Source organism: Stomoxys calcitrans, chromosome 5 (assembly GCF_963082655.1).
Source record: "Stomoxys calcitrans chromosome 5, idStoCalc2.1, whole genome shotgun sequence".
NCBI classification, from domain to species: Eukaryota; Metazoa; Arthropoda; class Insecta; order Diptera; family Muscidae; genus Stomoxys; species Stomoxys calcitrans.
Genome location: NC_081556.1, coordinates 198,008 through 213,613, shown reverse-complemented (window position 1 = coordinate 213,613; position 15,606 = coordinate 198,008). Strand labels below are relative to the sequence as shown.

General features: G+C 38.2%; 1 protein-coding gene and 1 long non-coding RNA gene across 7 annotated transcripts in view; one reads left to right on the top strand and one right to left on the bottom strand.

Annotated features, from left to right (window-relative positions):
• Positions 1 to 12,377, top strand: part of LOC106086518 (mucin-2) — a 38,068-nt gene extending 25,691 nt beyond the window's left edge. For all 6 annotated transcript variants that reach the window (XM_013251220.2, XM_059369012.1, XM_013251221.2 and 3 more), the window contains exons 4-9: positions 2,647 to 2,823; positions 5,241 to 8,624; positions 10,945 to 11,266; positions 11,334 to 11,464; positions 11,528 to 11,695; positions 11,910 to 12,377. In XM_013251220.2, the coding sequence (XP_013106674.2) occupies positions 2,647 to 2,823; positions 5,241 to 8,624; positions 10,945 to 11,266; positions 11,334 to 11,464; positions 11,528 to 11,695; positions 11,910 to 12,197 (4,470 nt within the window). In that variant the 3' untranslated portion in view covers positions 12,198 to 12,377. The remainder of the gene's footprint in view (positions 1 to 2,646; positions 2,824 to 5,240; positions 8,625 to 10,944; positions 11,267 to 11,333; positions 11,465 to 11,527; positions 11,696 to 11,909) is intronic.
• LOC106086524 (uncharacterized) overlaps positions 1 to 15,606 on the bottom strand; it is a 78,950-nt gene that overhangs the window by 57,429 nt on the left and 5,915 nt on the right. The gene's annotated exons all lie outside the window — the stretch shown is intronic.

The following is a 15,606-nucleotide window of genomic DNA, read 5'->3' as shown; positions in this document are numbered from 1 at the left end:
GTGATATTTCACCCATATAGACCGCTCTCCCGATTTAAGGTCTAAACCCTACAGAATCTGCATTTATTCCCAGATTTCGCTTAGTATGGTGTAGATCGGACTATATTTGGATATAGCTGCTATATATACCGATCTGGCGATTTAAAGTAATGGGCCTATAGAAGGCGCATTTATTACCCGATTTTGCTGAAATTTGGCACAGTTAGCTTTGTCCGGCATCCGTATAGAATATGGCCTAGATCGGACAATTTCTTGATATTCCACCCATATAGACCGCTCTCCCGATTTAAGGTCTAAACTCCACAGAATCTGCATTTATTCCCAGATTCGCTTAAATTTAGCATGGTGAGTTATCCTAGGACCCTCGCGGGTCTTAAGGCATCTCTTGGCAGGCCCTAAAGTTGGTTGCTTCGGCATTTCGAAAAAATATGCGGTCTGCCAAATTTTCATTCTTCTCTTCTTTTTTTGCTGGAAAGTGCTTAAAGATCCCTAGACAAAAGTCCGCTTGAGGTATACAATCGTTTGGCTCGGTTTGTGTTTCAGTTAAAAGTTACACAGTTTGGAAGTCAGAGAACGTGAATAAATTGGATTTTTTTGAATTTCTTGAAGAAAAAAGTATTTTTATTGATTATTTTGTTTTGAAAAAAGTTGCTAAAATACCTTAATTTTTCTTCTTTTTTTTGTGACAAGGCATATTGTAGAAGCGTTTTTAGTGAAGTTTGAAGAAGATATGTCTACTTAAACGGGTATAATATGTACTTTTATGCAATTTTTTATTAAAAATTGGAAAACCCCCTTGAGTTATCAAAACGCAAATCCCAGATCTCTCATTCAGGCTTATGTTTTTTTACTCCATGTGTCCCCTAAACATATGCATATTATTTTTTGCACCAAACAATATTTGTAGCCTCCATAGCCAATTTTGAAATCATCTTTGCCCGAAATGGGTATTTTGGGGATTTTTGTAAGAAATTTCGTGAAGAGTTTATTTTTGGTTTTTTAAAGACACTTTTATGTTAAATTCAAACAGTACTATTGGGTTGCTCAAAAAGTAATTGCGGATTTTTCATATAGTCGGCGTTGACAAATTTTTTCAACGGCTTGTGACTCTGTAATTGCATTCTTTCTTCTGTCAGTTATCAGCTGTTACTTTTAGCTTGCTTTAGAAAAAAGTGCGCGAAATTTTGTTTACATTTGCTTGTTTGGCGTCAATTTTAATATGGAGCCCACAAAGGAGCATTTTCGTCATATTTTACTTTATTATTTCCGTAAAGGAAAAAACGCGGAGCAGGTTGCTAAAAAGTTACGAGATGTGTATGGTGATAAAGCCTTAAAAGGAAGACAGTGTCAAAATTGGTTTCGCAAATTCCGTTCTGGAGATTTTTCACTTAAAGATGAGCCACGTTCAGGTCGGCCAAATGAAGTTGATGATGACCAAATCAAAGCATTAATCGAATTGGATCGTCATGTAACTGAGCGTGAGATAGGAGAGAAGTTAAATATACCAAAATCAACCGTTCATTATCACATAAAAAGTCTTGGACTGGTGAAAAAGCTTGATATTTGGGTACCACATGTATTGAAAGAAATTCATTTAACAAACCGAATCAACGCTTGTGATATGCACCTTAAACGCAATGAATTCGATCCGTTTTTAAAACGAATCATAACTGGAGATGAAAAATGGATTGTTTACAACAACGTTAGTCGAAAACGATCATGGTCCAAGCATGGTGAACCAGCTCAAACCACTTCAAAGGCTGATATCCACCAAAAGAAGGTTATGCAGTCTGTTTGGTGGGATTGGAAGGGTGTGGTATATTTTGAGCTGCTTCCAAGGAACCAAACGATTAATTCGGATGTTTACTGTCAACAATTCGACAAATTGAATACAGCCATCAAGGAGAAGCGACCAGAATTGGTCAATCGTAAAGGTATCATATTCCACCAGGACAACGCTAGACCGCACACATCTTTGGTCACTCGCCAAAAACTGAGTGAGCTTGGCTGGGAACTTTTGATGCATCCACCACATAGCCCTGACCTTGCACCATCAGACTACCATTTATTTCGATCTTTGCAGAACTACCTAAATGGTAAAACTTTCGATTAGGCAATGATTAGGCTATAAAATAGCACTTGGTTCAGTTTTTTGCATATAAAGGCCAGAAGTTCTATGAGCGTGGAATACTAAATTTGCCAGGAAGATGACAAAAGGTTATCGAACAAAATGGCAATTATATATTTGATTAAAGTTCATTCTAAGCTTTATTAAAAATACATTTACTTTCTTTTAAAAAATCCGCAATTACCTTTTGGGCAACCCAATATTAAGATATCTCTATTCGTCATTTTGAAATTTTAATCCCGACCGACTTAAGGTCCTTTACTATCCGATTTCACTGAATTTTGGAACAGTGAGTTGGCCTAGATCGGACCATATTTCGATATAGCTGCTACGGCTTCATAAATGGTGCATTTTCACCGGATTTTATCGAAAAGTGGTAAACATATATGGCCGAGGTGGTGGGTACCCAAAGTTCGGCTCGGCCGATCTTAATGCATTTTTAGTTTTTTTTTTATTTTTTGCGATGGTACTTTACTTTATATTCTTTTACTTAATAAGATTTTATTGTTTTCTTTTAGAATAATCGAAACAGTGATTACTATGACGTTTCTCCCAGGCCCTTTGGTGTACCTGGAACGGCTAGTGCATCTTTAGTACGTCCCAAATCAAGCTTCAAGCCGAGCAATAGTTTTGTATCCCAAAAAGCCAATGTGCCACATCAGCAGACTCAGTTTCTGCAACAGTTCAACGAACCAGTAAGTACCAACAACTGCTAGAAATGAGGATTGATTTTTATTTTCGTTAGTATCTAAAAATAGAGGCTTCCGTTTTGCCCTATTCTCAAACATGTTCGAACGGGTGTTGTATGTATTTCAGTTCAGTTTCGCATTGAAGTAACTCATGAAATCGAGAGACAGACAACCACCAACGCCGCCGCCATAATAATGCGAACACAAATCTGGGGTAATGGAAGTGAATGATATGGCAAAGAAACATCACCAACCAAATTGTCTAGTTTACGTGGGAATGTATTCTTCGCTCTTGTGCAAGTAAACAAAAACGAAACCAACATTTCCATGAGACTACAACCGTTGCCAGTGTATGTCGTTTTCCTTAGCAAATGCAGCTTTGTTTCCTCCTAAAACAGTTTAGGTTTAGTTTCGTTTCTTCTTCATCTTTAATGTGCAATCGTTGCTCTCACTTGCAAACACTTCATTTCGAAAACAGATAGACTTTTAAGCAGAGTACTCAGTTCTACTTTCGGAATAGTTGTGAAAAACGTTAACAAAATATCATAATTTAATTAAACTTATTAAAGCAAATATTCTACACCAACACAATCCTCCCATAATACTATACTAGGATAATTTGTATTTGTGTACCGTACCTTCAAAAGACTTCTTCGCTGGAGCTTCTTCATTCATTGTGACAACATGACCTAGCCAACGCAACCTTTATATTTTGATGCGTTTAACTATGCTAACGTCGCACTATGGCGCAGACAGAGGAAACAGGTGGCAAAAATCAAAATTTCATCATGTGCGCCCGTGAAATTTTAAAAGAACCTATCTTATGTAAAACATTCCAACGATTTCAAAAATGTTACCAACAAAAATGTCACATTTTTAGTTTAGGAGACAAAGCCGTTCAAAGTTGACCTATTTTCGATTTTCCAAAAAAAAAAAACACACACACAATTTTTAGGTAATTTGTCCGATTTCAAGTGTTATACGTATCTCGAAAGCTACTTAAGGGATTGCCATTTTTTATGATTTCGTTGAACTTCTCCGCTAAATCGCTATTTAAAAAGTAACAATTTTTAAGTATTTTTTCAGCTTTGATGGAAAATAAAAAAAATTTACCCAAAATAACCCTTGACATATTTCCAAAATACGCTCTTCGAATGGCCCTTAACATAATTCAAAAATGTAAAAAACAGGCATCGTTCAAGGAGAGTTTGGAGGACATGACCCACAGTCGAAAAATTCTTGGAATAATTTTATAACATTTGAACGGATAGGAATATCTACACGAAAGTTGACATAGTGAATGTGGAGATGGCTTCAAATAATTATGCAAAATTTGAAATTTGGTACAGGGGCTGACAAAATAGGCATTTGTAGGCCGATCGTCATGATTATTTTAGCAAAAGATAGGGCTCTTCAAATCCTACAAATAAGATGCATAGATATCTGGAATATCTATAACTTTTTATGGGTTATTGGAGTTTTTTGTTTTTTTAAGATTTCAGTCAAGGCATCGTCGGCATTTTTGGAATTGTGGCACTATTTCTTTACCAATTGTATATCTATTAATACCATTGAAAAGGTTACAAAATTCTGAGAATAATAAAAAAATGATAAAGATCGCCCTCTCCTATTTAAAGTTATACGATTCAAAACTTAAAATTTCCGAAAAAACTAAAGATGAAAGTTTTACAGAAAAATTTTGAAAAAAATAATACAAATTTAGTTTAAGTTTTGGCTGATAGTTTTAAAATATTAAAGCCTTAAAAAAGTAGAGGAAAAAATCGTTAATTAAAAAAAAAATTTTTTTTGCTCCACTTTGTTAGCAATTTTTCACAAATGTTGACTTTGATAAGCTAAAATATAGGCTATACGACGCCAATAATCTCCATCAATACAAACTGGTCCAAAAAATTTACGAAGAATCTTTCTCTCAATTATTCCAAGCACTGCCTCGTCTGCTTTTACAAGTATCCATGCATCGGAACCATATAACAACACGGGTGGTATCAGTGTCTTGTATAGTGTAATCTTCGTCTGTCGAGATGTGGCCTTGTTTCTAAACTGCTTACCCAATCCAAAATAGCATCTGTTTGCCAGTATTGTTCTTTAAGATATATGTAATAATTTTTTAGGTTCTTATTTGACTTAAGCACAAATTTGTAATTTGTGGAAAATGAGGATTGTAAAGATCAGCAGTTTGAATTTTATTTGCTCAAATATTAACCAAGCCGAAGGCTCCTGTTTTATAAGACGACTACAATCAGTTTTAAAATATTTAAAAAAATTTCCTTAAGCATAAATATATTACTCCTTATAATGGTGGGCGTGCTACTCCGTTTGATGAGTTAGAGATATCGAAAAATGCCAAGCGACGATCCTACATTTGAATTAAATTCAAACGAAACGTCTTATTTTCTTTACAGGCAGATAAACCACAACCATCCAGTCGTTTGCCCTCTACAGGATTTGGCAGCTCTGCCGCCCGACCATTTGGAAATGGAGGTTTCCAGCCGAGCTCGATTGCAAATCGCAATCGACCAGTTGCGGCTTCAGTAAGCAATTCTGAAAATCCTGTTGGACCAGTGGCACCTCAACAACTGCCATTCCGCAACACTAGAACCCGATTCCAGTCGTATGCCGCCGGCAGTACCAGCACATCTACCGAAGCATCGACTACAAAGCGATTTAACAGGTACGGCTCGAGTAGGAATGGCTTCAAAGCTCCACCATCACCAAGCAGCATTCGGTCTAACAATCCAGAACTGAGCAGAACAAGTCAAAATAAGTTCTCCAGCCGCAGGCCTGCTTTCATAAGCCGTGAAGTTAACGAGCCTGTGCAAAATACCAAAACACAAAAGACATATGCCCCAAAGTCGGGAAGGGTGAAACTGCCTATTAAGAACCAGTTGTTGAAGCAACAGATTTCACAGTCCTCGTCGCCGTTCAGACCAGCATTGCCGCAAACGTTGCGCAACCGAAAGGAGAATGAAAGTGCAAGTCAGGAGTATGACGAAGAAGAGGCGGGTGAAAATATGGGGGAGGAGCAAAAGGAACAGCTATTAGAAAAATTGCAGCTTCATGAGGCTGAGCAAACACCATCGGTGTCAAAACAAACAGAACTAACGATAACAACAACTGTCAGTCCTGATGGGGAGAGCGAGGAAAATACCACCCTTAGCATTGAGCAGGGAGCAGATTCCAGTCACGAAAGCGACGATGAAGACTATGACAAGAATTACTCTGATGAATATGTACAAAGCCAGGAAGTTGGAGACGAAAGTAAAGAGGGGGAAACCACTGTGGCGCCAGCTGAATCAGGAGAGAACACAACAATAAAAACCTCCCAGTCAGAAGAAGAGTATCATGAGTTTGATGATGAGGAGGTAGAAGCTACAGTTCTTCCTATTACGGACCCTACGTTAGCGAAACAAAAGGAAAACGCTGTAACAACAATCTCAACAACGGAGCGTTCGAGAAAAGACGACCTTAGTACGGCCACGGTAATCATAACTACGACGGAAGCGGCCATCGTTGACAATTTGAAAGCTGAAAATGTTAATGACTCCAGTGCCGAGTATGACCAGGGCGAATATGGAGAGGATGAAGAAGAAGAGAATAGTGACGAAGGGTATCAACAAGCAGATCGTGATACCTCTTCTTTGACATCTGAAGAACGGCAAAAAGTGAGTGGGGTCACCACAACTACTCCGGAGCCTAGTTTGGAAATTCGAGAGATAATTTCGGTTGTGACAAGTAAGAGCATTATCAACGGTTCGACCGCCATCATATTGCCTGTGACTCCCAGAAGTACAACATTGTCAATGGAAGAAGAAACTATCTTTAATGAAACCAAATCTGCCCCGGCATCCGAGGAGTACTACGATGACTTAGAGGAAAGCACAACTCCAAAGCCGTTGGCGCCGACCGAAGATTCTGTCAATAATGTAACCGAAGGCTATGTGGTTGTGGCTTCTATCCAGACTAGTCGCAGCATAAATGGTGCTCGCTTCTTACCCTTCCCAGCAATCCAACAAGAGGAGTCCAAAAAGTCTCTATCCGAGTTAGAACGAAATGCAAAAGCGAAGGCCACAAAGAAGGACTTGGAGCCAGTTTCGGAACAGATAATTGAAAGTGGAGAAGCAGATAATCTTAAGCCGACATCGCATTCGGACATTTCCTCGGAAAATACAACCCTGCCGCAGGCCTCATCGTCGACAGAGAGCATTATCGACAAGTTAGATCGCGTCCAGTCTGAACTATCCAGTGGCCTCTTGGCAGGAAAATACCCAATCATTAGCCAGATGGACTCATCCACCCAGTCGACCACATCTACTTCAGGTTCAAAATTCGCACCAAATATCCGAAAATTTCAACCAAAATCGACACCAGCCCCAAAAGTTAAGGTACACCATTTCGACGAACCACCACCTAATGTTAAAGTCCACCATTTGGACGAAACTGAAATGGACGAACTGTCCAGCCTGCTTCCAGTAGGCTTCAAAGCCAGAACTTCCTACAAGGATCGTAAAATTACAACGACTACCGAAAAACCCACACAAACTCAAACGGACCTCAAAAAGCCTCTCCGTAATTCAACCATTAGCAGATCGTTTAAAAATACTGGTGCTGCCGCGCAAGACATTTCCTTGGCAGGATTATTGCCAAAGGGATACAAAACACCCACATCGACCGAGAAGCCAACGAACGATTTGCAGGATATATTCAGCAAAATTAAGTTCGATGACAATCTTGATAAATTGCTACCGAAGGACTACAAAAAGCCAAGCTCGACGACAATAAAGCCTGAAGCCACTATTTTGGATGATATTTCGAAATTTTTACCGCCAGACTACAAATTATCTACATCTACACCACCAACAACGAGGTCGGAAAGCGCAGAGTCCTCCCTGTCCAAGCTCAATGAAACCTTGAGCAATGCACTGCCCGCCGCCAACAGAACAGTCGTAGATGATACTAACGAAAAGCGAACCGACTCGAAAGTACTAGCATCCATAGTACCCAAGTTGGAAACAGAAGACATTGCTAAATTCTTACCTCCTGGCTACAAATTAAGGACCACAAAAAAACCAATCCCAAAGATGGGGTCAGAAATAATCGATGCATCCCAACTTTTACCAACGAAATCTGAACCAACTGAAACAAAGGATCAAGAATCCGATTCTATTTATAAAAAAATACAGTTTAAAGAAGTGGCATCCTTACTTCCGCCCGACTATAAACTTAACAGCAGCATTACGGTGGAATCATCATCTGAAGGCACAAGCACCAGTACTAGCAGCGCCACAAGCACGACGAGCGAAAAAAGCTCCGATTTGACTGAAAGTACAACCAGTAGTGGTTTCAAAGTTGTTTTCCCTAAAGGATTCCACAAGCGCCTAGGAGCACATAGGTTGACCACGCCAAAGTCCACCGATACTGGCGATGGAGCCAATTCACCGGCCATAGTTATTAAGAAAGGCCCACCAACACGAGCCACAACCGAGTTCACTGGTTGGCCTACGCCCTCAACAACCCCCATATCCATTGAAAAACTTTTGGAACAGGCTAAGACTGCCACTTTAGACATTGACGAACTGCTCCTCATCTCATCAACAACATCCACCACTACCACGACAACGACAACCACCACCACTACAACCCCAAAGCCAACGAAACCAGGCTTTTGTACAATCGATTGTGACTTGGCTGCCACTATCAAAATCATTGACGGTGTGTCCTGGAAACCCGAATTATTGGATCACAATACGGTGGAATGGAAAAATCTAGCCAGAGAGGTGGAAGCGCAGGTAAGGACCTAACCAACACAAGTTCTAAACATCCATTCATTGCATTAGCCATCTTTGACTAATTTGTTTATTTTAATTCCCCCTTCGAAATGAGCTCAATGATAGAAAATTTGTTAAGCAATGGAAAAAATTAAAGCCTCAGGTGTAGTGTATCACCAACCATGATTTGACGCGTTTCGACCCCTTGGTAAGGAGGGTCATTCACATTACCCTCATCTCGAAAGAGACACTAACGCATCATTAGAAAAATGATCCTCGCCTTAATAGACAAACAAAATAGAAGTAAAAAGTTCGGGTTTATCAGGCTGTTATGTAACGGAGGACGATTGGCAGCAATGAACGAATGCCGTCGTCTTGGGACCCAAAGCCATCAACACAACTTCCAAACAATGCCCAAAACTATGCATAACGCTATTAATGTAAATCACTCAAATAAAAATAAGTTTTGTGTGCATAGGTGAATGACGCAAATTAATTTTTACCTAAAATGAAAAAAGAAATCCGACGTATGGAAATACATTTGTAAATAATATAAAACAAGTGCAACTTGCCCACGGGGTGCCAAATAAATAATGCATATTGTAGTCACCACAAATCGTTTCAAAACAACAGAATTCAGAGAAAGAGAATATGACGAAAGCCGTGCATTGCATTGCATGTCTTTTGTTTATCTCACTCAACACTCTCAAGAGCAGCGAATGGCGTGAACCATTTTAATGTTGATTGAATAAAGCCTTACATCTTTCAAATTTCTATTGTACCCACCATCATAGAATGGGGAAGGTATTGGGGAAGAGAATGCCAAAAGAATTTTGGACCCAAGTGTCTGTGGAGCAGTCCGAGTCCGGACATACCTATAGGCCATTGTGAGATTTAAATAAAAGTTATTTGGAAGAGGATTTGTAAATTTGGTAGACTCAAAAATGGCTAAGCCGATTTTATTCATATTTTCATAGATTGTGCAGGTTGATCTGAAATGAGCTATAGGCTATATACAATAAAAGTTAAAAATCACCCTTTAGAATGGTGCTTCATCGCCATACAAAGACGTTTAAGTGCATCAATGCACTCTTGTCGTGATAATCCACGTCGAAAGTTGTGAAAAACGATCGTAGGAACATGTTGCGGATTATTTCCATTTTTGTGTCAAATTAATTTTATCAAGGCACTGTAAACAACACTATGAAGCCGTACATCAAAACGTTCTGAGCATGATTATGCTACAAAATGTCAAACTTTCCAATGAAAATGTCAGATTGCTCCTGGCAACACTAAAGGCCAAAGCAGAATGAGCGCATTGAGCTTTGTTGCAAAAATGCAACTCTGGCCTTAAGTGTTGCGCATGTCAGAAAACAATATTGCAGTCATTTTTAGTAACTTGAGCGATATCCTTTTCGTAGTGGTACCTCCGAGAGTAGTTTTGGCATTGATTTCTTTCTTCTTCGCTCATTTTAGACCATAGTAAAAAGTGATGCAATGTAGCATCACTTTTTACCATATCCTTCAAGGCTATTTTATGTATGCCTATTTAACGCTTCAATAAAATAACTCCATAAATATTCTTTGGGGTTTATGTCCGGTGATTGAATATTCTATGGGGTTTATTTTGGTGGTATATAAATAGTAACCACATCTCTACTTTCTGCGCAGTGTGCATATGATTACCATCCTGTTGGAACCAAAAGTCCACTTCTAGGTTCAGTTGTTATGCACTTTGATGTTAATTTTGTTTTGGAATATTGTGAATTTTATTTATAAACACCAATTTTCTACACTTTGTGCTGACATGCACCCCCCCACCATAATAGCACCTCACCGTGTTTAACCGTTGGAACCATGTTTTCTATATTAAGTGCAGTTCTGTTCTTGCGCAAAATTGACACTTTCCCACTTTATGCCAAATATGCACAACTTAAAACTCTTATGGTATCTTCACGCAGGGTTCTCCCAAAGTATTCTCTTATATATTTTCGATGATTTTGGATGCCGTTGTCCTGGGAATGTCGTACACGGAAGCAAAAATAATACGAATACATTGAATTTTGTTGTAAACTATTGTAACATAATCGTAGAGTTTGGGAAACAATGCGAAAAAAGAATTATGAGTCCGCCAAATCAATGACATTAAATTGAAAAATAAATTATGTTCATAAATTTCTTAGAAACATATTAAAATTTAATATTGATGTATATGAACACTTATTCTGGCAAGTGTATATTCAAGTAGAGTTCCTACATCTCTATTTTGTTCGCCTTCATTGGGTGAATATGCGACAGGCTGCGATTCCAGAACTAATGAATTTTCTCCCATAACTTGCAGTTAAACGACGTGTATTCCACGGCTCCGCAATTGAGTAAGTGGTATAAGAAGGTTCGCATTGACAGCTTTAGCAGGGGCAGTGTCTTGGTCGACTATTATGTAGAATTGGCTAACATTACCAAAGAAGTAAATACTTTGGAAATAAAAAAGCTCTTTCACGATGCTCTAACGCCACAGGCAGTGGCACCCCCTGAAACAGAGAACGAAACGGACAGCGGAGACGACGAGCAACACCTTGCAGATGGACGAGGCGACAAACTAGTCAAAGAATCATTTGTGATGGGAAAATATGTCATAGATCCCATAGCAACTGATTTTTCAGGTAAGCTAATTCGATTGTACAAGAAAAAAGGCTTTTGATTCCTATTTACTTATTTCGTTCGTTCAAGTTATACCAAAATCGTTGACTCCCAATGTTGAGTTTGCCGAAGAAGATTTGCTGATACCACAATGGGCTATCGTGGTGATTGTGATTGGCGTTGGCTCATTGGCATTTGTAGTTATATTTGGCGTTACAGTGGTACAGTGGAGAAATGCAAAGACCTTCATTGGAATATGCCGTCTAATACTTTTCTAATTGCAGCTGCTCAATCGGCAAAAAAGGGCAAAGAAAGCACCCATTCCCCTGACAAATGACATGCTGAATGAATTGAAAATCAATCACATGGGAGGTGCCGACAATTATGGGGTAGACGATTTCTATAACATAGACGACGCTTGGAATGACACAAAGCAACCCATCAAGCCAAAGGTATGTACGTAACGATTGCCGCCAAACAATTAAAATCAAGCCAAAACTACATTTTGATAGTACTAAATTGGGCGCGAGATGTGTGAGTACTTGCTAATAATGCCTTTTACTGCAGTTTTCAACAATTATCTTCATGACTAGTTAGAATAATGAAACATTATTTTCGCTTGTCGTCATTCAAAAACTTACAAAAATTGCGTTTCTTTTGCTCTAGCGATTCACTAACTCGATGCACGATAGCAATGGTTCAAACATCTACGACAGTTGGCGGTCCATTCGCCACGGCGACTATTACTACGACTCGCAGAAAGGAGACTCCTTACAACGATCCCTGAAGCACCATCCCCATTCGCAGTACCCAAATAGCATACAGCACCAGCAACAAATGTATGGCCATCAGTATCCTGATGCATTTGCGGATGCGCATCAGATGTATACATACAACAATCAGAATGGTGGTGGCAGATCTCGCTACCCGCGAGACTATGATCCCGATTTCTAGTATCAATACCTAACTCTAGTTTAAATGTAAATAATGTTCTATTAACCATACTCACCATGTGTAAATCAAGGTCTTGTTTAGTACTCTAGATGTTATTTTCACCCAGCATTATAAATTGTTTCTAGACGTAAGATTTTTTCTATACCCCATATTTATTGAAATAAAAACAAATGGTCAATATTTTCATTTTCCTTTTCGATGTGCACATGCGATATTGTGCGTTTTACGTTACTATGTTTGGTGGCCAGACGACGCACTATGGCGCGGAGAGAGGAAACGGGTTTCAAAAATTTAAATTTTCATGAGCGCCTCCTTTGCCCAAAACCGGACTTCTGTTTCGTGTTCCTGGGGTCAATCCATATCTAGATGTCAAGTTTCAGCGAAACCGGAAGTGCATTTTAGCCCAGTTATTTGAATCACATGATTCTTTGAATGACATTTTTTCTAAAAACAAAATTTGTATGAATTTTTTCTTAAGACAAAATTTTAATGCAATTTTTCTAAAGACAAAATTTTAATGACATTTTTCCTTAAGATCTCGAAAGAGAAAATTTCAGTGAAAATTTCTGTAACGACAAAATTTCAACAAAATATTAAAGAAATCGTAGCGCCGAAGTTAGCATGTCCGCCTGGGTTCGAATCCTGGCGAGAACATCATAGAAACTTTCAGCGGTGGTTCTCCCCTCCTAATTCTGGCGACATTCTATTCCGCAGTAAGAAAAAGGAAATGCAAAGACGTGAGTGTGAGCGAATTGAGATGTACAAAAGGCACAATGAAGTCCAGAAATTCTACCAAAGAATTAAACATCCAACCGATGGCTTTGGTGCCTGGTGGTAACAGTTTAGAAACAAGACCTCTTCTGGACAGACGAAGATTACATTATACAAGACACTGATACTACCTGTGTTGTGAAAGCAAATGAGGCAGTGCTTGGAGTATTTGAGAGAAAAGTTCTTTGTAAAATATATGGACCAGTTTGCGTTAATGGAGAATATAGGCGTCATATGAAACACGAGCTGTATGACGACGATAGCATAGTTACACGTATCAAAATACAACGGCTGCATTGGCTAGGTCATGTTATCAGAATGGATGAAGAAGCTCAATTTTTCTTAAAACAAAATTTTAATGAAATTTTCACAACAAGCTGACTACTGGCTTAGGTGTATGTCCATAGTGGCACGAGTGGATTTTAAAGATAACCTAGCCCAATACTTTTAAAATAACCTAACCTAATAGAACAATTTTGCGAATAATGAAGTATGTAGAAAAACTGTCGGCTGGCTCACAATTTTTGTCCTTTGGACAGTTTTCGTCATTGAGGATGTCAATGTTAATTGAGATCTTTAAAAGTATTTATACATGTTGATGGTGTTAAGTGCAGCAAGGCCATATCATAACGCAATACAAACAAAATTTACTAATTTAATCCAGATGTGAGATTTCGACCATACTCGCTAATAATATAAGAATGTATATTGCAAAATTTGAAACGAGTTGGATACGAGTTCTGCCCTCAACATTTCTATCCAAAATATCGGGCAGGAAGCCTTACTAATACTTTTAAATATACAACATAACTATACATTTTACAAGACGGAATGAAGACTAAGGAGCAAGCCTTATAAATATCGCCAGTATTAGAAAGGGGATAACCCCATTTGGATATTTTTGATTTTAACTCAACGGTTAACATATGCAGCTTTTATGGGCCTAAGACCTTAAATCGAGCTATATCTAAATATGAACCGATCTGGGGCATATTGAACACGAATGTCGAAGAGCAAATTTCAGCAAAATCGTGTAATAAACTTGCCTTTATGGTCCCAATAGCTTAAATCAAAAGATAGGTATATATGACAGCTATATCCACTTATAGCCCGATCCTGACCATACTCTGTCCGAAAGTCGAAGTGCCTACATGTGCTAAATTTCAGCGAAATCTGTTAATAAATTCACATTTTATGGGCTTAAAACCTTTATTTGGAAGATTAGTATATATGGCAGCCACATCCGAATCTTGACCGATTTAAGTCGTATTGAATGGGGATGTCGGGAAGCCTTACACAACTCGTTGTACCAAAGTTCAGCAAAATCAAACAATAAATACGCCTATGGGCCCAAGACCTCAAATCGAGAGATCGGTCTATAGAGTGATCTTAAACATACTCTGTTCGAATGTCGAGGAGCCCAAGAGAAGAAACCATAAAATAATAATGATTTAAGAAAATATCCATACAGGAGTCGAAATGTGGCTATAACCATAAAAAGTCTAGCATTAAGTGGCACAAAAGTATCAAAGCACTACGGAAACACTGCTCAGAGGTATATGTTTGTCGGGATTTTACTTCTCTCTTATGCTGAGGTCATGGTTTCGATTCCCACCTGTCGCTACTGTGGCATCACATTGGCGTACATAGTCTAAGTGAGCCTGTTAAGAAATATATTGCCACTCAAATCTAACCTGTGATTAGAAATCATATGAAGAATATGTATGTAATTTTTATATTTTATTCACGTTGTAACATTAAGTTCTTTCTATGGTTTGGTACTCTGTTCCTATTGAAAAGTAATAAGAGATGCAAATTTGGTGAACAAAGCCGAGAGATATTTTAAGCGTTCAATTCTACTATTTGAGGGTGTAATTCCAATCAGATGAATATTGAGTAGGTTGGGATGAGTTGATTTATAGGTCGATTATGGATTGCAATCCAACTTCAGTTGAGTTGCCAACGGGCAAAACTGTCATAGAAATGTTAATTTCTGCATTGAATTTAATTTTTTTACAATCTATTAAGTAGTTGAATGTTCAAAACTCTGATATCGAATGAAACTGAAAGAAATTTTCAAATTTATACTAATTTTAATATCATTGCCATCCATAATAGACCCCTAAATAATTTGTTTCTCATACAAATATGACGGTCTCAAAATTCCCTTTATAGGGTAGAACATTTTGAGGTAGGTCAGGTTAGGTAAGAGTGGCAGTCCTTTACAGACTAACTTATACAAATTTAAGTCCATTGTGATACAACAGTAGCGATAGACCTCCGCCCTGGCAATCCGAGCACGCTACCAACTCGTCTACCGGTGCGCCAAAAATTTTGAGGTAAATTTGAAAAAAAAAAAATAGTCAAAAATTTGAAAGACAAAGTTTTTAGTTTTTTTATAAAATAATTTTTAAATTTTATGTTTATCTCCATTCTTTAAAGAATTACATAATTTGTCTATTAAATTTTTGTCCCATCCCACTATACAACCGCTTCATGATCAAATAATTAATTTACTTTTCTAAATAGGTGTTTGTAATGCCATTGCATTTAAAAATGGATATTTGGAAAGGATTTCCATGAATCCATGTTCCATAAGGTAACTTGTTGGTGTCAGAATATTTTTCAAATTACATAC